Raw genomic sequence first — 22,663 nt, 5'->3', positions numbered from 1 at the left:
CGGTCGGACTGACAGACGGACAGAAAGCCTAGGTAAAATTTCTCACCTTTAGTACCATCCTTGGATTTTAAGCTTTCATTTGACACCTCATTTGTCATTCTACCTGGTATAATGACGGAGGAGTTGTATTCGCGGTCGGATGGACAGACAGCCTAGGTCAAATTTCTCATCTTTAATACCATGTATTAAACCCATTCTTGGGTTATAAGCTTTCATTCGACACCTCATTTGTTATTCTACCTGGTATAATGACGGAGGAGTTATATTCGCGGTCGGGCGGACAGACGGGCAGACAGCATATACATTATTTTTTGTCTCAATTAATTTAATTTAAAAAAACTTTTTTGGGCGCCCTGTGTAAATAATTATGTTAATGTTAATATTACTGAATAGAAAATTAAATATCCTTTCAAATGAGCTATGAAACGACCCCTAGTCTCATTTAAAAATCATCGATTACGTCATCACGCCCAGATGGATGACGTCACTAGCATGATACGTATGCCAAAAAATCATAATTTAGAAATAAAAATCGAACTGTTTCGAAATGTCTCTCCAAAATTATTGCCCATTCTCGAAAAAATAAATTTATTTCAACCTAAACGTCCTCACTGTATATGTGCACATGATGTACATTTATGGTAGGGGTAGGGGAGCCCAAGCGGGGATTTTTGAAGTTACTCGAGCGCGTCAGAAAATCACATGGGGAGAAACCTTGTACCCTGTAAATGTACTCCTACCATATATTGGATCTTAATACAGGGGAGTTCGTTAAGGGGGTTCAAAAAAATATATCCTTAGAAAAACACGAAATAGTCAGATTAAGCTAAGGTAAGTGTACATGCAGAACAGTGTATATTTCAAAAATCTGACGGTTTGAGTGGGGCATAAGGAAACGGCTTAAGGGGAAAGGCGCAAAACGTCGCCTGTAAAAATTTTCAATGTGGTTTAAATGTATTCATTTTTTTTAATCCTGAGAAAGCTAATAAGTATTTTTGAAAAATTTAAATGCAGAATGAAAGATTACGTTATTACCGAGGCACGAAAGTTCCTTAGAATAAATAAAAAGTTCCTGTTGAATGAAATATTAGCAATGAAAAATCACACTAAATTTTTTCTTTTATTTTCACCCATGTAACTTTATAAATAAACATTACAGAAGTTTTCAGGGATTTCGGCTCTCAGTAATAATGTAATCTTTCATTCTGCGTTTATATTTTTAAAAATATGTATTAATTTTTTCAGAATTCGAAAAAAATTATTACATTTAAAACACATTGAATTTTTTGACAGGCGACATTTTGCGCCTTTTCCCTTAAGCATAAATGGAGCGGGGCATAAGTCACGAAGTTTCACAAGAAAACACGACCCCCCACGGAGATTGGGTGGAGGTTACTTTAAAAACTTAAAATAGGAGCCCCCATTTTTTTATTGCAGATTTGGTTTCCTTGCGTAAAAATAAGTAACTTTTATTCAAAACATTCTTTAGAATTAACGATTGTTGAAAATGTAAAAATAAATTAAAAAAATTGAAAGTCGCCACTTAAATCACTCTCTTTTATTTTTATTCTCTTTTATTTTCACCCCTGGAACTTATTAAAATAAACATTATAGAAGTTTTCAGTGACTTTTGGCCCTCGGTAATAATGTAATATTTCATTCTGCGTTAAAATTTTTCAAAAATATTTATTAGTTTTCTGAGGATCCGAAAAAAATGAATATCTACATTTAAAACACATTGAACATTTTGATAGGCGACGTTTTGCGCCTATGCCTTTAAATGGAAAACTTAACTTAACTTTTTTCGGTTTTAGGATTTAATCTTCACAACCTAGTAGGTCCCCAGAATGCTCCAGTAACTGCAAATTTAGCATACCTTCCTCCCCTATTATATTACTGTTCACCGCAAGGTTGCTATACGAGTCTCGATTACGCTAAATATTATTTCGGGCCCATGCAAATAAATACGAGCATGCCTTGTAAATAATTATGTAGTAATGCGTCTTGTGTAGTGGTAAATTTTCCTCATTTTCTTATTGGATGGTAGTTTTTCTATTTCTACTATTGCTTATTTAGACTTAGGCAAAAATGCAAAAATTTACAATTTTGCATATATTTATACAGGGTATCCCGAAAAAATTGGTCATAAATTATACCACACATTCTGGGGTCAAAAATAGTTCGACTGAACCTAACTTACTTTAGTACAAATGTGCTCATAAAAAAAGTTACAGCCCTTTGAAGTTACAAAATGGAAATTTATTTTTTTTTTCAATATATCGAAAACCATTAGAGATATTTGATTGAAAATGGACATGTATCATTCTTATGGCAGGAATATCTTAAAACAAAATTATAGTGAAATTTGTCCACGCTAAAAAAATTTTATCGGGGTTTTGTTCCCTTAAATCCCCCCAAACTTTTGTGTACGTTAAAATTAATTCATTGTTGTGGTACCATTAGTTAAACAAAACGTTTTTAAAACTTTTTTGCCTCTTAGTATTTTTTCGATAAGCCAGTTTTTATCGAGATGCTCCTTATTTTTTAATATGTTTACATAAAAATTTTATGGGGGTTTTGTTCCTTTAAACCCCCAAATGTTTGTGTACGTTCCAATTAAACTATTATTGCGGTACCATTAATTAAACACAGTGTTTTTAAACTTTTTTGCCTCTTAGTTTTTTTTTGATAAGTCACCTTTTATCAAGATGGGGCTTCTTTTTAAAAATATACCTAAAAATATAAATTATAAATACATTTTCAGATTATTACCAGGTTTCTATAATCGTACTTAACCATATACAAAAATGTGGTGGATTCGACAAATATTCAAAATATCTCGATAAACACTGGCTTATCGAAAAAGTACTAAGAGGCAAAAAAGTTTTAAAAACATTGTGTTTAACTAATGGTGCCACAATAATAATTTAAGTGGAACGCACACCAGTTTGGGGGGATTTAACGGAACAAACTCCCCATAAAATTTTTATGGGGTGCACAAATTTCACTTTAATTTTTTGTTAAGATGTTGCTGCCCTAAGAATGCCACATGTCCATTTTCAATAAAAAATCTCTAAGAGTTTTCGATATATGAAAATAAAACGATTTTCATTTTGTAACTTCAAAGGGTTGTAACTTTTTTTGTGTGCACTATTGTATATAGGTAAGTCAGGTTTAATCAACCTATTTTTGACCCCAGAATCTATGATATAATTTATGACCAATCTTTTCGGGACACCCTGTATAAACGTGCATAAAGTGCATATAATTTGCAATTTTGGTTGTAACTACATATTATACATAGGTATCTTTTTATATTCAGGTATTCTTGGTATTAAAATTTTTGGTATTAGAATTGTAGTAACTAATAAAAGATACCGGATTATACATAGTTTTGGCACGTTTTGTGCCAGGTTATAATGTAACATCCGCCAGTTTATATCTCTAGGTAAAATTTTTTATTTTGACGGTCCATTTCACTTTTGTTGTAAAATAAACCGTGAACAAGAAGTGTCTTTGTAATTTTGAATTATGCTTTAAAAATGCCGAAAATAAACAGTTCAGTGCCATTCATAAAATCAAACTGTAGCTTTGTTTAGAAAACTATTACCCAATTATTAGAATTGAATCTTCCAAATTATCATTGTTAGACATTACATTTTTAATGAAAGAATTTTAATCATTGGGACAAAACATTAAGAGTAATACCAAAGAAAATAGACCTTCTAGTATAGAGAGAGTATATTCTTTGGTAATACTAATACCGTCTAATACATAGGTATTGGGAAGGAAATTTTCCAAAAATTTAAAGCAACCATGGAAATAAACAGTGGTTACCAGGTTCTTTCTGAAGCGGTTCAAGTAGGTACTATCTGGGACATTTTCCGAACCACTTAATTTAGAGCCAACTATTATAGTAAATTTGAAAAAAAAAATTAAATTGCAAATAAAAAATATTGTAAATATTGTTTTTATTGCATGCATATTTTCTAGATAAATATGCATATTTTTGAGTAAAATACTGCATATTTATGCGCATATTTCATACTTTTTTATTTGCATATTTGCCTAAGTCAACTTATGATGGTATTTGTCCCATTTATTTTTACTTAAAATATTTTGCACATTATCAAATTTTTCTTTTGTCATTGCATACTTTAGAGTTTAAATAAAATTATTACAGTCAGAAATTCATTTAGGTAAATAATCAATATACAATCATTTTTTGCATTAACTGTTTTTTTTACCCGGTATGAAAAGAAATTTTAAACGAATATTAACGTCGTCCTCATCCCTGCGCACATCCCTAAATCAATACTCGCCCCCATGCGCAACTACAGAATCGTTGAACCCAGAAGTCGATGGCATATCTCTCTATTCAAGAATAAAAAAACTTAAAATTTTCTTTTTACAAGCAGTAACGCGAAGTGTCCATACTAAATGTAGTGACAAACATTGAGCCGTATCCTACAACTTCCACATCAATATGGAGGAGGAAAACTCCGATGGTCCCGTTTACGAAAAACTGGGCAAAAATAGAAGGGACGATGCTTTTACAAGAGCAGAAGTTTTGAACGAGTTGTCACCTCCAGTGGACAAGTACAACCTCATTTATTTGTCGTTTATGAGTGGAGGCATTGGATTTCTCTTACCTTATAATAGGTAAGTGTGGAAAATGGTTTATTTGTAATGTTTTTCCATGTTTCATAACCCCTTGACCTTTCTTACGAACCGAAACATTGTGTATTGTGTAACCAAAGCGCATCCGCAGGGTTTACAACAGGTGAAATGTTTCATTTTGTTTTTGGTAATTATACTCCAATCTTTCGAAAGCAAGTCTTTGAGAGCAAAAATAAGATATTACCTCCAATTTATATCTGATTTTGATGCAATTTTGGAAACAAGCTCTACTTTCCTTCTAATTCAAAGACTATCCTATGCCGATATATGTTTATTTGTTGAGCTATTCGCTACATAAATTGTAAATATCAAGTAAATTGATGAGCAGGGAATTCGAAGCCAAATACCCTCTTGACTGCACTAAGTGTTTCATTTCGGTTTTGGCAATTAGGCGTAGCCTCAGATGATTAATGACCGACTGTCGTATATAAGTACAATACTTTTAGTTTTTTATTTAATTTTAATATTATTGTTATTTTTATGTTTTAGTATATTTCCCACGCATACCTATTAGTACTTATGATATGTATAATTATTTTATTGTTGAATGTTAATTTCTCTAAAGTAACGGACGACTTTTTTACTTACCTGATTCGTTTCATTATCCGGTGATTTCCTATGTTAATTTTAATATTAGAATATACATTAAGCCATTATAGTCCAGGGTAATAAGGTTTTTTCTATGACACTTCAACAGCCAGGGTACTGAAACGTTTTTTCGACAGGTACCTAATACCTATAAGAACAAATTGTAACTATTTCCTGCGTAGGATATGGCGACCATTTTTATTTATAGATAATTAGTGTCAAAAACGGCCTTTTCTCCTATTTTTTTTTTCAAATCAATGAAAAACAGAGAAACTTATGGTTTTTTTAGTACAAACATCTTCGAGAGCATGATAAAAGCTTTAAAATGGCTCATTACAAAGTTTGATATACTCATCTATTACAACTCACTGTTGTAAAAAATAGTGTACAGCTTTGAAAATTTCTTCAAATGAGGGTTCTTTGGTGCTTAATATGTGACAAAAATTTCAAATTTTATTGTTTTTTAAATTCAAATTATTTATCACAGAGAGCTTTTTTTGCAATACCATAAGTCAGAAAAAATGATGAACCATTCTACAGGTGTCAGGTGAAAGAGCATGAGCCAATTTTTTAAACTGGTTTAAAAAAAAAGTAAATAAAAAATGCATTTATTAGTAATAAATAATTTTGCAAAAGTATCGTAAATGTTTCCTTATAAACTTTTTATTTTTTTATATAATAAATAATATATATTTATTATCTACAATTTTTTATCAATTATTATATAGATAATATTACTTGGTAGTTGTGCACCTAAAACACGGTAAAAAAAGATTTTTTTTGAAAAAAGGTATTCAAAAAGTTTACAAGGAAAAATTGACGATACTTTTGCATAATTATTTATTACTAATAAATGCATTTTTTATTCCCTCTTTTTAAACCGATTTGAAAATTTAGCTCATGCTCTTTCATGTGACACCTGTATAATGGTTCTAACATCAGTTTTTCTGACTTATGTTATAACAAAAAAAAGCTCGCTGGGATAAACAATTTGAACAAAATTTAAACAATTGAATGAATCGCGTTGAAGTTTTTGTCACATATTAAGCACCAAAGAACCCCCATCTGACAAAAATTTCAAAAAACAGTAAAATCCTTTATATTTAAAATCCCTAAAAACGGCTACATCACGATCACATAACTAGTTTTCGATTGGTTTACCAATCATCATCAGTGCTTACCTAAAATGAATATAACCTGGTAAAATAATGCAAAGATTTTAAAATTTTGACTACGGTTAAGAAAAGTTGTAGGTTATACTCACGTGAAATTTACATGATATCCACCAAGATATAATTTTATAAAAATATGTAGGTCAAAGCCCTATACAAGTAATCCGTCAAGGAAACATGGGTGGAAAATGCTAACTTAAGCATGGATGTTTAAAGTATTTTACTAATATGCCCCAGGTAATTAGCATATTAGTAAAATAGGTACTATATATACACATTTAGCCTAATAAAATAAAAAAAAAGTCAAAATGTAAATTCGTACAGGTTAAAACAAATTTTATATCAAAGTTTGGGTGGGCACAAAAGATATTTTCAAGAAAGTATCCAAATCATACAAGGGGATCATTGTTTAAATAAGTAATTAAAAAGGGGTCATTTTTGCAAAAAAAAATACTTTTTTAACTGCTGAGGTAATTCACTTATAAATGAAGGTCTATGGGATTTTTTTCTACAAAGTTGAAGGGTAAATCTTTCACATAAGACTTACTAAATTAAATTTGACCCCCTATTTATTTAAATAATTGTATATAAATCTTAAAAAAACAAATTCGCAAAAAATTATTTTTAGCGTTTAAATAAGCACTATAAAATATCTTATTTTACAGACTAAGTTGCGCTATGTTACTAGTATTAAGCAAAAAAATTGGTCAAAAAATATTTAATATTTTTTTAGATATTGAATTTGCTTATTAAATGTTACTATATTTTCAATTGCAAAAACGCGGTTGTTGCCAAAAAAATATTCACCTGCTTAAGATCTCATTATTTTCATTTTTATGTATATTTTCGATAATTGTATGGATAAATTCAAATTTCAATTAAACTCCCCCCTAAAATGTCATTTGAAAATTATTCAAATTTGTTTATAATTTGTTTTTTTAATAACGTCGCGGGGATTAAGTATTTTAAAATTCCGTTTCGATAATTGGGTTCCTGGGAATTTTTTACTAATTAACACAATTTTTTTGTCTTTTTTTCTTCTTGTTTTTTTCCTTGGAGTTATATTACTACGGGCGCTTTTAGGGTTAAATTTTATTAAGAATGTCGAATCTCTGAGATGTAGATTGTAGACCTAAAAATATTAAGATTTAACTAAAATCTCTTAAATAAAATGTGACTACTTACTGAGTTACGGGGTGTTTTATTTAAAAATTATTGTTACCAAGTACTTTAAAACTATTTAACGTATCCTTATCATACTTGGCAGAAAGTGTGGCTATTATACACCCTACTAAATTGTGATTAATAAACGTTTCTAACTAGTGCCAGAGGCGTACGACAGGGGATAGTGAATGATTGACCTTTCCCAAATTCTACGCCACTGAGTGAATTACTATTTTAGCGAAATTTTTCGATTGTCCAATACTTTGTATGTAAATAACTTTATTGGTATCGATAAAGTCATCGGTTTGAGAGATATTGGAAGTTTAAAATGAATGAATGAATGAATCAAAATAACTATGCCGTTTCATTTTTAACGTCCAATATCTCGAAAACTAATGACTTAATCGTTACCAGTAAAGAGTATATTATTTACATAGAAAGTATTGGAGAATAGAAAAATTTCGCTAAAATAGTAATTCCCTCAGTGGCGTATAATTTGGAAAGGGTCAACCATTAACTATCCCCTGTCGTACGCCTCTGGTAGTAGCTAGAAACTTTTATTTATCACAATTTAGTAGACTGTACAGTACCCACACTTTCTGACAAGTATGATAAGGATACGTCAAATAGTTTGAAAGTACTTGGTAAAAATAATTTTTAATTTTTAAATAAAACACCCTGTAACTCAGTAACCAGCCACATTTTATTTAAGTCATTTTAGACCAATCTTAATATTTTTAGGTCTAGAATCTATAACTTAGAGATTCGACATATTTAATGAAACTTAACCCTAAAAGGGCCCGTGGTAATATAAGTCCAAGAAAAAAAAAAGAAGAGGAAAAAAGGCAAAAAAATTTGTTAATTAGTGAAAAATTACCAGGAACCCAGTTATCGAAACGGCATTTCAAAATATTTAATCCCCGCGACATTATTAAAAAAACAAATTATAAACAAATTTGAATAATTTTCAAATGCCATTTCAGGGGGAAGTTTAATTGAAATTTGAATATATCAATACATTTATCGAAAATATACATAAAATAAAAATAATAAGATTTAATACAGGTGAATATTTCTTTGGCAACAACCGCGTTTTTGCAATTGAAAATAGAGTAACATTTAATAAACAAATTCAATATCTCAAAAAATAATAAATATTTTTGGACCAATTTTTTTTTATTAATACTGATAACGTATTGCAACATCTCCTGTAAAATAAGATATTTTATAGTGCTTATTTAAAACACTAAAAATAATTTTTTGCAAATCTGTTTTTAAAGTTTCATGTATAATTATTTAAATAAATAGGGGGTCAAATTTAATTTAGTAAGTATTATGTGAAAGATTTACCCTTCAACTTTGCAAAAAATAATCCTATAGACCTTCATTAGTAATTGAATGGCCTCAGCAGTTAAAAAAGTAATTTTTTTGCAAAAATGACCCCTTTTTAATTATTTAAACAATGATCCCCTTGTGTGATTTACTGATTTGGATACTTTCTTGAAAATATCTTTTGTACCCACCTAAACTTTGATATAAAATTTGTTTCAACCTGTACGAATTTACATTTTGATTTACATGTAGTGAAATTTTATTTTACTAGACTAATTGTGTATAAGTGTGTGTTGGGTAGTTTGAAAAGGGCATTTTTTGTAATTTAATATAAAATTTAAAAGTCATTTGCTTTCCTGACAAAATTATATCAATCTTTCACCTTTATATACAGGGTGTAACGAAAATACAGGTCATAAATTATATCACATATTCTTAGACCAAAAATAGTTCGAATGAACCTAATTTACCTTAGTACAAATGTGCACATAAAACAAGTTACAGCCCTTTGAAGTTACAAAATGAAAATTGATTTTTTTGAATATATCGAAAACTATTAGAGATTAGAGTTTTTGTATTGAAAATGGACATGTGGCATTCTTGTAGCAGGAACATCTTAAAAAAGAAATATAGTGAAATTTGTGCACTCCATAAATATTTTATGGGGGTTTTGTTCCCTTAAACCCCCCCAAACTTTTGTGTACGTTCCAATTAAATTATTATTGTGGTACCCTTAGTTAAACTGAATTTTTCTAAAACTTTTTTGCCTCCTAGTATTTTTTCGATAAGGCAGTTTTTATCGAGTTGCGGCTTCTTTTTTAATATGTTTACATAAAAATTGTATGGGGGTTTTGTTCCTTTAAACCCCCCAAATTTTTGTGTATGTTCCAATTAAACTTTTACTGTGGTACCATTAGTTAAACACAGTGTTTTAAAAACTTTTTTGCCTCTTTGTATTTTTTCGAGAAGGTACGTTTTATCGAGATATTACTTCTTTTTTAATATGGTTCAAAATATACCTAAAAATGTAAATCATAAATAAATTTTCATATTATTATATTACCAAGTCTCCATAATCGTACTTAGCCATATACAAATATGTGGTGGATTTGACAAATATTCAAAATATCTCAATAAAAACTGACTTTTCGAAAAAGTACCAAGAGGCAAAACAGTTTTTAAAACATTGTGTTTAACTAATGGTACTACAATTATAATTAAATTGGAACGTACACAAAAGTTTGGGGGAGTTTAAAGGAACAAAACCCCCATAAAATTTTTATGGGGTGTCCAAATTTCACTATAATTTTTTCTTAAGATACTACAACCATAAGAATGCCACATATCTATTTTCAATAAAAGATCTCTAATAGAATAGAATAGAAATATGCTTTATTGCCACTGAAAATTTTTACAATTTTATGGACAAAGCTTACATACAGTCAAAAGAAAAACATAATATAAATAACAAATAACAACTACAATTTACTAAAATTAGATAAATCGTCAACAATGTACAGTATAAGATATAAAAGCCAAGACAAAAACAATTTATTGCAAAACATATATAAATTGCAAATTGAACATACAACAAATAAAATAAAATAGGTACAACATAAGGAACTGACAAGTTTATGCTACTGCGCATGGAACCCAATTTTCTTAGTTATTCATTAAGAAATTCTTCTATTGAATAATATGGTCTTTTGGATAGATAGGCTTTTGTCATTTTTCGGAACTTAGGGAAAGATGTTGCAGGTTTAAATTGTAACGGAAGATGATTCTACAGTTTCTTTGCGGAATATAATATAGATTTCTTTACTAACTCAGTGGATGGAATCGGTAAATAAATATCAAATATTGAATTTCTGGTGGAGTAAAGATGATTGGGCCTTGATGGAAAGACATGAAGGTGTTTACGAATTAAACAAACCGTTTCTAGAATATATAAAGATGGAAGTGTTAAAATTTCGTGATCTCTGAAGTAACTTCTGCAATGTGTAGATCTTCTGAGGCCAAACAAATATCTTATTGCTCTTTTTTGCAATCTAAAAATGACATCAAATTGAGCAGCTGTACTAGAACCCCAAAAAGGAAGACCATATCGAAGATGCGACTCGAACAACGAAAAATATGTTATTTTAGAAGATGCTAAATTGAGTTCCCTTGAGACAGATCGTATTGCATAGCAAGCTGAGGCGAGTTTCTTACTTAACGAATCGATATGAAGGGACCATTTGAGGTTGCTGTCTAAAAAAATACCAAGAAATTTTACAGAATCAACGGTACTGATCTGGCTGTTATGAAGTGGCAAAGGTTGAAGAGCTCCTTTATAGGATAATGCTACTGTTTTATTTACGTTAAAAGAGAGTAAATTAGAGTCAGACCAGGTCTTTATCGTCAGTAGATCCGAAGTTATAGTTTCATGAAGAGATGCAATAGTTGAGTTGCTCCAAGTGATACTGGTATCATCAGCAAAAAGAAAAATTTTCCCATTGATTTTTAAATTAGTAATGTCATTTATAAAGATAAGGAACAGTATAGGACCCAATACTGAACCTTGTGGTACTCCACAGACGATGTTTTTGAGACTAGAGTCAGTATCATTTGCTCTAACTAGTTGTTTCCGATTATTCAAGTAGGATTGGAACCAATTCAAAGAAATACCTCGAATTCCATAGAAATTTAGTTTTGTAATCAAGATGTCGTGATTTACACAATCAAAAGCTTTGGCATAGTCGCAGAAAACAGTGGCAGTATAAAGATTATTGTTTAGTGCTTGGTAAACCTCATGTAGTACAGAAAACATGGCATCAGTGGTACATTTATTTGTTAAAAAGCCGAACTGATTTTGTGATAAAATGTTGTTATCAACGATAAAGGACATAAGTCGAGTTTTAATGAGTCTCTCAATAATTTTGGAGAGTACCGGTAGTAAGGCAATAGGTCTATAGTTGCAGGCATCAGATTTTTCGCCACCCTTATGAAGAGGAATAATAATGGCTGTCTTTAGGCACTCTGGAAATTTACCTTTTTCGAAGGAATCATTAATTAGTGAGAGGAGGATTTCCAACACATTTTCTGTGAGATTAGAGAAAATTTTTATAGATAGTCCATCAGTACTACAGGATGATTTGCTTTTGATACAATTGATTGTTTGGATAAGTTCAGAGTTATCGACTGGTCGCAAAAAGAATGAATTCGAGACCTGTCTTGAGTTAGGAAGATAGGAAATAGGATCTTGTTGCGGCAAAATTGTTGATGTTATATTTTTACTCACATTAACGAAGTAGTCGTTTAGACTTTCAGGATTTGGAAGGGAAAATGATTGAGCTGTGTGAGTTTTATTTCGAAGATCGTTTATTATAGACCAAGTCTCTTTTGCAACACTTTTAGAGCTTCCCAGACGATTTTGATAATAGGCTTTTTTAGCTGAACTGACAAGTTTTAGATATGTTGTCCTGTACTTCATGATATATTCAGTGACAGCAACATTGGTAGTAAATTTCTTGATGTATAGTAGTGAACGCATATTCTTTTCGATAGTTTTCGATATATTGGAAAAAATCGATTTTCATTTTGTAACTTCAAAGGGCTGTAACTTTTTTTATGTGCAGATTTGTACTAAGGTAAATTAGGTTCAATTGAACTATTTTTGGTCCCAGAATATGTGATTAAATTTATGACCTGTATTTTTGTTACACCCTGTATAATGGATTTCTACGGCTGTCGCCACCTCTCCATACAAAGCTTAAAATTTTTTCTATCGTAACACATATATCTTCATCTAATTGCCTCGAATCCATTGCCTCCTGAATATTGTCCCTCCAGCTTCTCCGTGGTCGTCCTCTTTTTCTTGATCCGCTCCGTGACCGAACCATGTCAGCTGTCTCTTTTCAATATCGTCTATTATTGTTTTTCCACCTTCATATGTTCTCTAATTGTTTCGTTTCTTACATGTTCTAATCTGGAAACCTGACAACATCTCCTCAAAAAGTCCATTTCTGTACTAAGTAGCTTCTTTTTTATTTCTTGCACTTATGTCCCAAACTTCTGCACCGTAGATTGTAGTGCTCTTCATTATACTTTCAAATAGTCTTCTCTTTGTTTCCTTCTTGATATCTTTGCCCATAAAATTGAATTGAGGGATCTAGTGATGCTTCTACCTTTATCGATCCTATGTTGTATTTCATCTTCACTATTTCCTCGTTTGTTAAATATAGCTCCCAAATATTTGCATTGTTTCACACCAACAATATTTCCTTGTTCCAATGGTAGGTTTTCAATGTCTTCGTTTCCCACTATGAAGTATTCTGACTTGTCCATATTTATTACTAATCCTGCCTGTTGGTAATGTTCATTTAGCTTCCGTATCATATAGCTTAAGTCATCTTGGTCTTGGGCTATAACAACTTGGTCGTTCGCAAAGTATAATGTAAATAGTGAGTCGTCTCCCGTGTTATCATGGTCTATCAAAGTACTTATCTAACAAACGTCTGTCTCAAAAAACTCGTATAAGGCTGTATAGAACATTGATAGTCCCCGTTCTCATATATGGTTCAGAGGTATGGACGCTAACTAAAACAGATGAATCCGCTCTATCAATTTTTGAAAGAAAGGTACTACGCAAGATATTCAGAGCGGTTTGTGAGAACGGAATATGGAGGCGTAGATATAACTTTGAACTGCAGAATATCTACAAGCAAACGTTTGGTGGAAAAGATATTATCACTATAATTAAGCGAAATCGCCTGCAGTGGGCAGGACATGTAGCCCGAGCCCCTGAATCGAACATGATAAAAAGGATTCTAACAGCTCAACCCGTGGGAATGGGAAGACGGGGTAGACCAAAGTTGAGGTGGATGGACGGGGTAACACAAGATGCCAAGAAGATCGGAGTCGGCAACTGGAAAGTGCAGGCAAGGGACAGAAGAGAATGGCGTAGAACGCTTGAGAAGGTCGAGGCCCTCTAAGGGTTGTAGCACCAGGATAATGATGATGATGAGTCGTCTCCCACTTTCAGTCTCATCGGTTTTACTGCTTTTGCCCACCTCTGTAAGGATTGGTCAAGATATATTTTAAAGAGAGTGGGAGTTAGACAACATTCTTGTCGGAGGCCTTTTGAAGTATTAAATGCCTCAGTGAAATTTGTGCCGTTTTTGATTCTGGTCTTTTACTTTACCAGTCTCATTTATATTCCTTAATCCAAAATTATCGAAAAAATCTATACAAATTTTGGGTAAATTTTCATTCATTATTTTCGTAATTGTTATTCTTTGTTTTACAAATAGATATTAATTTTTTGTTTGGATTTTGTTTATAAACAAATGATCAAATCTAACTGATTTTTTCTGTTTTCAGTTTTATTATGTCTGTAGATTTCTTCAAGACAAAGTTTCCAGATAGTCCAGTTGTGTTTGACATGTCTTCAGTGTATATTATCACAGCTTTAATTACGGTATTTGGTAATAATTTATTAGTAGAGATGTTCTCTGTGCACTCCAGAATACTGTTTGGTAAGTTAAAAATATAATATTATCTATTCGTATTATCTAACCTAATAAAATCTTATACTGGGCGAGATTATGCTAAAGTAAAAAAGGGAGATATTCCAACAAAGAGGATCCTGTTACGATGGGTAATACAGTTTCAAGAGTAACTGAAAGGGGAATCTACTAACAACATAGGACTGCAGTACGAAATGTAGAATTTGTGGGACCCCATCGATAGAAGTGAAAATATCTATAAAAATTCTACAAAACCACAAATCTCCAGGCAGCGATGGCATCCCAGCAAAGTTATTTAAACACTTTGGACAGCAGATCACCGAGACCAAGGTGTTGCAAAAAATAGTTATGCCTGAGGAATTGATCTTAGGTTTAATATGCCCTCTACATAAGAAGGGAACCAACTATGTAAAATGCAATAATTACTGCGGAATAGCTCTCCTAAATGTAGCATAAAAGATATATTGTCAAACATCTTACTAAGAGATTAAAGCCTCATACCAGAGCATTCCTAATGCTGGGGCCACACTAACGTCTAATGCCTTAATTATCGCAATATTTGATATTAAGGAGAGGTGTAGCCACGATTTAGCGCGCTAATTTGTTATTGCCATTATTAGTTACGTTAAACGTTAGGCAATAGCTGGAGTGACGGTTTCTTTCGACACATCAAAGAAGTTAATCTGTCACTTATCGCGATGTTTTGGCTACACTAGCGCTATTTTAGTTATACGCAACAAATTCTAGCTTGCAGTGTAATTTGTTTTGTGAAATACATACTCTACGAAAATGGAGTGGTATAATGAAAGAATAGGAATTTTTGACAGTGTTTGAAACAGAACCTTGTTTATGGGATCCCCGACAAAAATCACACAAAAATTGTGGTGTTCATGGTGACGCTTAGCATCGAATTGTGCAGTCAGTATCTCTTCCGTGACGGTAGGAGATTTAAAAAAAGAAAAAAGACACTCTTAAAGGATACTATAGGACTCATTTAAATAAATACAAAAAAATCGTTTTCTGTGCATTTTTATCATCCACCATCTTCTTTTGAGTCTTGGTTTTTGCTTGATCCATTTATAAAATAATAAATTTATAAAATAATAATTGGCACTCATAAAATATAACAGCATATAAGCTTGGACTTTCATCTTGAAATTATTTGAATAAAAAACGTGTTTTCTACTGACTACTCGTTACAATAAGTGTGGCCATTCACTTTAATGCGCAGTTTAATTCATCATTTTTGGTGTATAAATTAATACGATAATGAACGTTAAACGTTAACTTTAGTGTGGCCCCAGCATAAGAGAATATCAGGCGTGGACCTTCAACTTTAGCATATCTTCACACTAAGACAAATTCTCGATAAATCGCTAAAGTTTAATATAGATATGTACCATCTTTTTATCGATTTGAAAGCGGCATATGACAGTGTCATAAGACCAAGTCTTTATAACTCTATGGATGAATTAGAAATTAAAAAAATCATAGATATGATAAATGTGGGAATGACCAAGATGCAATCAGCAGTAAAACCCCATTTAAATTACTAGAATTCCCAGAATCTAACATGACAAAAAAAAATTTAAAACCTAGTCAGACGGGGTAGACCAAAGCTGATGTGGCTAGACGGGGTAGCGGAAGGTAGAACGGGCAGGGAAGACCGGAAGGAAGGTGTACCCATACAGGCTGTTGCTACCTGGTACACTGATGGCTCAAAAACATCGGAAGTTGTGGCAGCCGGCATAGTAGGGACAAATCAAGGAATTCAGTTCCCGGTTAGTCTATCAAAAGATGTCACAGTTTTCCAGGTGGAAATAACGGCAATCCATCACTGCGTGGAAGAAATAGAAAATGCAGAAAAAACGTTCCGTTCAGTTGCCATCTTCACAAATAGTCAGGCAGCGCTTAAGGCACTCAATTCTGTAGAGGTCAATTCTAAGCTAGTATGGGATTGTGTGAATGCCCTAAATAAACTAGGAGATCGTAGCAAGGTTACGGTAGCCTGGGTACCGGGGCACGAGGATTATAAGGGCAATGAAAAAGCAGATGAAATGGCCAAACAAGGCTTATCAATGCCATTCGTTGGACCGGAACCCTTCTGCGGCGTTGCAAAGGCAGTTACAAGAACGGCTACAAGAAAGTGGGTAGCTCACAAATCTTTGGAATAGTGAAGAAATTCATTAGGTCAAAGACAGGCGAAACAGTTCATTACAGAACATTCGCCAAAATTTACGGCAGACCTAATAAGCAAAGACAGGAAAACAGTCAAAGCCATAGTAGGTCTGCTAAAAGGGCACTGTAAGCTGAATAGGCACTTAAAGCTGATGGGATTGGCCGATGATGACCTGTGCAGATTCTGTCACCTGGAAGAAGAAACATCAGAGCACATTTTATGTCAGTGTGACAGTCTGGAAAATGTGCGGTTCTTTGCATTAGGAGAACAAAATCCAAAGGAAAATAGCTACGTGGAAGGTTCAGTCTCGAAGCTATTAGACTTTTTAAAAAGGGCCAGGCTAGAGAATGATATCTAGGACTAGAGGACGACAATAGATCTGAAAAGGTCGCAGTGGAATAGGCCAGAAAGCCACCTCTCTAAATCTATCTATCGGGGTAACACACGATGCTGCGGAGATCAAAAAGCAGAATGACTCAGAAAGCTTGAGCAGATCGGGGCCTTTTATTCACAGGCACATTTTAAGTACTGTTATTTTAAATAGATCTATGTATTTTAGGTTATTTAATATCTATGTTAACACTCGGCTTGGTTATGAGCTGTGAAGTATACTACGAGATGTTTGAAACATCAGGCTCATATGCCGCTAACTTGATTGCTGTTGCAGTTGTAGCCGTAGGATGTACAGGTAAAATATTATTTAGTTGCATTAAACTGTTAGAGAATATATACGAAAAGAAAAAAAATCATATTTAAGCATATATCGCACCTCGGCTCAAAGAGTGTCATAATAGACCAGGGCGAATCTGTGAAAAAACGTCTATTTTTGGATGTGCGAGGTGGCATTCGGATTTTTGCAGATAAATTTAGGTGACAACTTCAACAATAATAATTGACTTATGCTCCTTCTCAAATAGGCCCGGAACATTAATAAAAAAAAATTAAAATATTTAAAAATTTCGAAAAACATCGATTTCTTCTATTTTCTTTGCTTATAACTTTAAAACGATTCATTTTGGAACAAAGTAGTAAAGAAATAACATAAAGATAATTGAATTTTGTATGATAAACGACTGGTTAAAAATGTCTTAAATTATTACCATTTCTGCAAAATAGCAATAAATACAAAATAAGGGGGCAAAATAAGCCTGCTTTTATTCAATGTTTTTCAACCACTTTGGTTGCACTTAGAACTTTCGTAATTCGCTTATAAAATTCTTACAACATACTTAAATCGTTCATCAAATTTCATTAAAATCGACCTGATAGATTTTGCAGAATAATTTTGCAATCTAATTTTTTTTAAAAAAGTTAAAATTTTTTAATAACTTTCTGAAGAAAAAGTAGACCATTTAGAAGTTTATTAATTGTTTTACATATAAAGGGGTTCTCTAGTTATCTAATACACTTTACAAAATTAAAATCGGATTATTGAAGCGGCCTCAGCACTGTTTTAAAGTTATAAACATTTTTTGGGCTTATAAACAAATACAGTGAGGACGTTTGAGTTGGCATAAATTCATTTTCTCGAGAATAGGCGTCTCTGGAGATAAATCCCGAAACAGGTTGATTTTTATTTTTAAATTCTAATTTTTTGGTATATATATCATAAAAGTGACGTCATCCATCTGGGTGTGATGAAGTAGTCTAAATATTGGAATTAATTTAATTCAAAAAAATTTTTAATTCTGTAAAGTGTATTAGATAGGTAGAGAACCTCTTTATATGTAAAAAAATTATCAAAGTTCTAAATGGTCTACTTTTTGTTCAGAAATTTTTTTAAAAATATGAACTTTTTTTAAAAAAAAATTAGATTGCAAAATTATTATGCAATATTAGGTCTGGATCCCGCGTATGAAAAAAAAGTTGATTAATAGCAAGCTGAAAATTTGTAATAGCTTAAGGGTGTCTAGTGGGACAAACTTTGATATATGGGAACACTGGAACAGGGGAAGTTTTAATTGTGGAACAGGTTAAAAATTTGGAACGGTCAGACCACGAAAACGGCACATGTATTTTGTCCGACAGAACAGACTTAAACTGTCCGAACAGATATTAAACTCTCATGCAAAAATCAGTCTGCTATTTATTACCAAATGGGCGTTTTAATGAGTGGAACATGTAGAATATGTCAAATGACAGGAATTGTGACAGGTGATAAATAGCAGTTTGATTTTTGAATGAGAGTTTAATATCTGTTCGGAGAGTTTAAGTCTGTTCTGTCGGACAAAATAAATGTGCTGTTTTCGTGGTCTGACTGTTCCAAATTTTTAAACTGTTCCACAATTAAAACTGCCCCTATTACAGTGTTCCCATGTATCAAAGTTTATCCGACTAGACATAGGTCTGGATCCCGCGTATGAAAAAAAAGTTGATTAATAGCAAGCTGAAAATTTGATAATAGCTTAAGGGTCTAGTCGGACAAACTTTGATATATGGGAACACTGGAACAGGGGAAGTTTTAATTTTGGAACATATTAAAAATTTGGAACGGTCAGAACACGAAAACGGCACATCTATTTTGTCCGACAGAACAGACTTAAACTCTCCGAACAAAGATTAAACTCTCATGCAAAAATCAGACTGCTATTTATCACCAAATGGGCGTTATAATGAGTGGAACATGTAGAATATGTGAAATGACAGGAATTATGACTGGTGATAAATAGCAGTCTGATTTTTGCAAGAGAATTTAATCTCTGTTCGGAGAGTTTAAGTATGTTCTGTCGGACAAAATAAATGTGCCGTTTTCTTGGTGTGACCGTTCCAAATTTTTAACCTGTTCCACAATTAAAACTGCCCCTGTTCCAGTGTTCCCATATATCAAAGTTTATCCAACTAGACACCCTTAAGCTATTAACAAATTTTCAGCTTGCTATTAATCAACTTTTTTTCATACGCGGGATCCAGACCTAACACCCTTAAGCTATTAACAAATTTTCAGCTTGCTATTAATCAACTTTTTTTTCATACGCGGGATCCAGACCTATATCTATTAGGTAGATTTTAATGAAATTTGGTGGACGGTTTAAGTATGTTGTAAGAGTTTTGTAAGCAAATTATGATTATTCTAAGTGCAGTCAAAGTGTTTGAAAAACATTGAATAAAAACAGTCTTTTTTTGCCCCCGTATTTTCTATTTATTGCTATTTTGCAGAAAGGGTAATAATTTAAGACATTTAAACCAGTCGTACATTATACAAAATTCAATTATCTTTATTTTCTTTCTCTACGACTTGTTTCCAAAATGAATCGTTTTAAAGTTATAAGCAATGAAAGTAGAAAAAAAATCGATATTTTTCGAAATTTTTTAATATTTAAATTTTTTTATTAATGTTCCGGGTATATTTGAGGAGCATAAGTCAATTATAATAATTATTGATTATACGCTCTGAGCTTCGCTGGTGTCGCTCCTAGCGGATTACTAATGCAACTTTCACCGGTAATTTTTAAATTTATTATTTAATTGTTGTCGCTTAATATTTACAACGCAAAAAAGTAATTAAATTGTAATCGATTTTTTAAAGATTTTGCTACTCATTTTAACGTTCTATTGATGAAATATTAATTTCTTACTTCGGATACTTTCACAATTATCGTGTAGATGGCGCTTAGATTAATTTATAATTACATATTACGAAATATTGAAAAAACTTAAATTCAGTATTTAAAACGTAAGTATATTTAAGGTAAAAATATACACCACAGCTTTGACCAACTAATATTATTTCCTATTAATGTTTTTAATTTCAATGTTTTAAATTAATCTCTTTGACATTTATGTCAAATTTTCAGTAAAAGCTTACAGACTTGTTACTACTGGCGCTCGCGAATTTTTAATTATCCCCTCTACCTACGAGCTCATAGCGTATACGCAGATTGTTTTGAATAAAGTAATCACATATACTGTCTTAACTCGACAAACGACGCTTTATACACAGCTTAGATGGACAAATGCTTTGCACAAGTCGATATGACACACTTTTTGTGTTCGGTGCGTCGTTGATTTTGGATAATCGTATAATGACACTAATGTCATCTAACGATAAATACTTGACCCATAGACGTGACACTTTTTGAGATGGGAGTTTATAGTTTTATTAATCTGTTGGTGCAATAAAACTAATTTTAAATTTTTTTGAGTTATGACACTCTCTGAGCGGAGGTACGATAATTTAATCATAACTTATTCAAAATCGGTTTCATCTGCAAACAAGTTTTCAACATTTTTGCAGAAAATCTTATCGCAATCTATCCTTTTAGCATTTGGCGTAACATAGAGGAGAAAATGTTAATAAGAATTGAAATTTGTACTTTAAATTGTACTTTGATAGATAAATTTCATTAAGCAGTAATATACCCATTCTAATTGGGATCTATCCCTCCTTGACCCATTTCTTGAAAATTATTTTAAACGTTGTTGATTTCTTAAATAAATGTTGTTCAATATTATTTATTGTTTTCAGTTCAGCAATCAAGCTTTTATGGATATGCAAGTATGCTGCCACCTCAGTACACGCATGCTGTGATGGTAGGAGAAAGTAAGTATATATATTGTTATGATCTACTTTTTATTACTTTTATATCAATTAGTCTTTATTTGATTACTCCAATTAATTATTTAATCAATTATCCAATTGTCACAAATCATACAAAAAAATTAAGAAAAAATCTCAGGGTGCCTTTTTATAATACCTACAAAAAAATATCTAAGTTATCTTATGTTTTACTTATCTTCTCTCGTGGTTTCAGTATCTCTTAGTTGGTTCTAATCGGGAAAAAATATTAGGAAAAGGAATTAAATAGAAATATAAAATAAGCAAACAGAATTGTCTTTTATTATCAAAATCAATACTCTAAAAATCGATCAAATTTAAAACCTTTGGACACAGCTGTCCGAATGAAATTTTTACCACTTAAATTTATTCTAGTTAAAAAAAACAATTTATCGGTTTGTTCCCGATGACTTTGATAAAACAAGCTAAACAAACAAATTTAGGTATTCGCAAAATTACCTATACTTCCTATTTACTTTTTGAAATATTAGGAATCTTAATTCATATGCTTTTACTCAAAATTTTAGTTTCCGAACATAAAAATATCTTTCACATAAATTGACTGACCTTTTGCTTCACTCACTCTGATGTCTTCTCTTGACCCAAAACAGCTCTCCCTCGTTGACCATGTTAGGCTACCCATCAAAGCCCTCTCCGTTCTCAAGCTTCAAATCTATCAGTATACCCAATTCTCCAACAAAACACAAATTCCAAAAATTCTCTCCTCTCCTTCTCACAATAGTACACAATCAAAGAGATATTTCGTCTCAATTTGATCTGTCTCTCGTTCCACTTTTCAGCTCTATTCTCCACTATCAAAACACCCACTGGTACTTGCTATCTAACTATCCACGAAAACGTTGACTGCTCTTCAGCGATGCCAATAACATAATAATCTTTTCTTCTTCAAACTGTCTCAACTTTCAAGCTTCTCTTTCCCCATTCCAAAGTGCCTAGCCATTCAGAAACATTTATCTCCCCACCTTCCTTTTTTTATTCGAAAAATCCAGTCATTCTATCAAACAATACTTCTACTCAAACTTATGACTTTTCCGAAATTATCTAAATATTCCTATCATTACACAAACATATTTAAAATTCCAAACTTTCTTTACCTCAATTTTCTAAGAACTAATTACTGTGGCTTTTGGCCTCGGGCATAACAAAACACCGTTATAATCTCCAAATACCTTGAACAATTATTGTCTATTCATGTCACTTTCTTTCCCAATGTGTTTTATTTTTCAGGGAAAAACTTACTAACGATAAATTACTTCTTAAAAACTACTTATAATAAATAGTTACAAATCAATATACAGGGTGTATCAAATTTATGTGCCCGCGTTATATTAAAAAAAATTAAAATTTTTATTCTGTCTTTGATTGATAAATTGAAACACAATAATATATATAAATCCAAGAGGTAATGAATTATTGTTACATTCAAAAGAGGAAGTTTTAATTGGTATATAAAACAAAAAAAAAT

General features: G+C 31.9%; 1 protein-coding gene across 2 annotated transcripts in view; it reads left to right on the top strand.

The window, feature by feature from the left end:
• LOC114327113 (equilibrative nucleoside transporter 4) overlaps positions 1 to 22,663 on the top strand; it is a 70,011-nt gene that overhangs the window by 2,703 nt on the left and 44,645 nt on the right. Inside the window, exons 2-5 of one of the 2 annotated variants that reach the window (XM_028275615.2) lie at positions 4,419 to 4,662; positions 14,298 to 14,452; positions 17,182 to 17,310; positions 21,088 to 21,162. In XM_028275615.2, the coding sequence (XP_028131416.1) occupies positions 4,487 to 4,662; positions 14,298 to 14,452; positions 17,182 to 17,310; positions 21,088 to 21,162 (535 nt within the window). In that variant the 5' untranslated portion in view covers positions 4,419 to 4,486. The remainder of the gene's footprint in view (positions 1 to 4,418; positions 4,663 to 14,297; positions 14,453 to 17,181; positions 17,311 to 21,087; positions 21,163 to 22,663) is intronic. The other variant, XM_050655329.1, reaches the window with a different exon arrangement.

The sequence above is a fragment of the Diabrotica virgifera genome, chromosome 7, assembly GCF_917563875.1.
Source record: "Diabrotica virgifera virgifera chromosome 7, PGI_DIABVI_V3a".
NCBI classification, from domain to species: domain Eukaryota; kingdom Metazoa; phylum Arthropoda; class Insecta; order Coleoptera; family Chrysomelidae; genus Diabrotica; species Diabrotica virgifera.
This window is presented reverse-complemented; position numbering and strand designations above follow the sequence as displayed.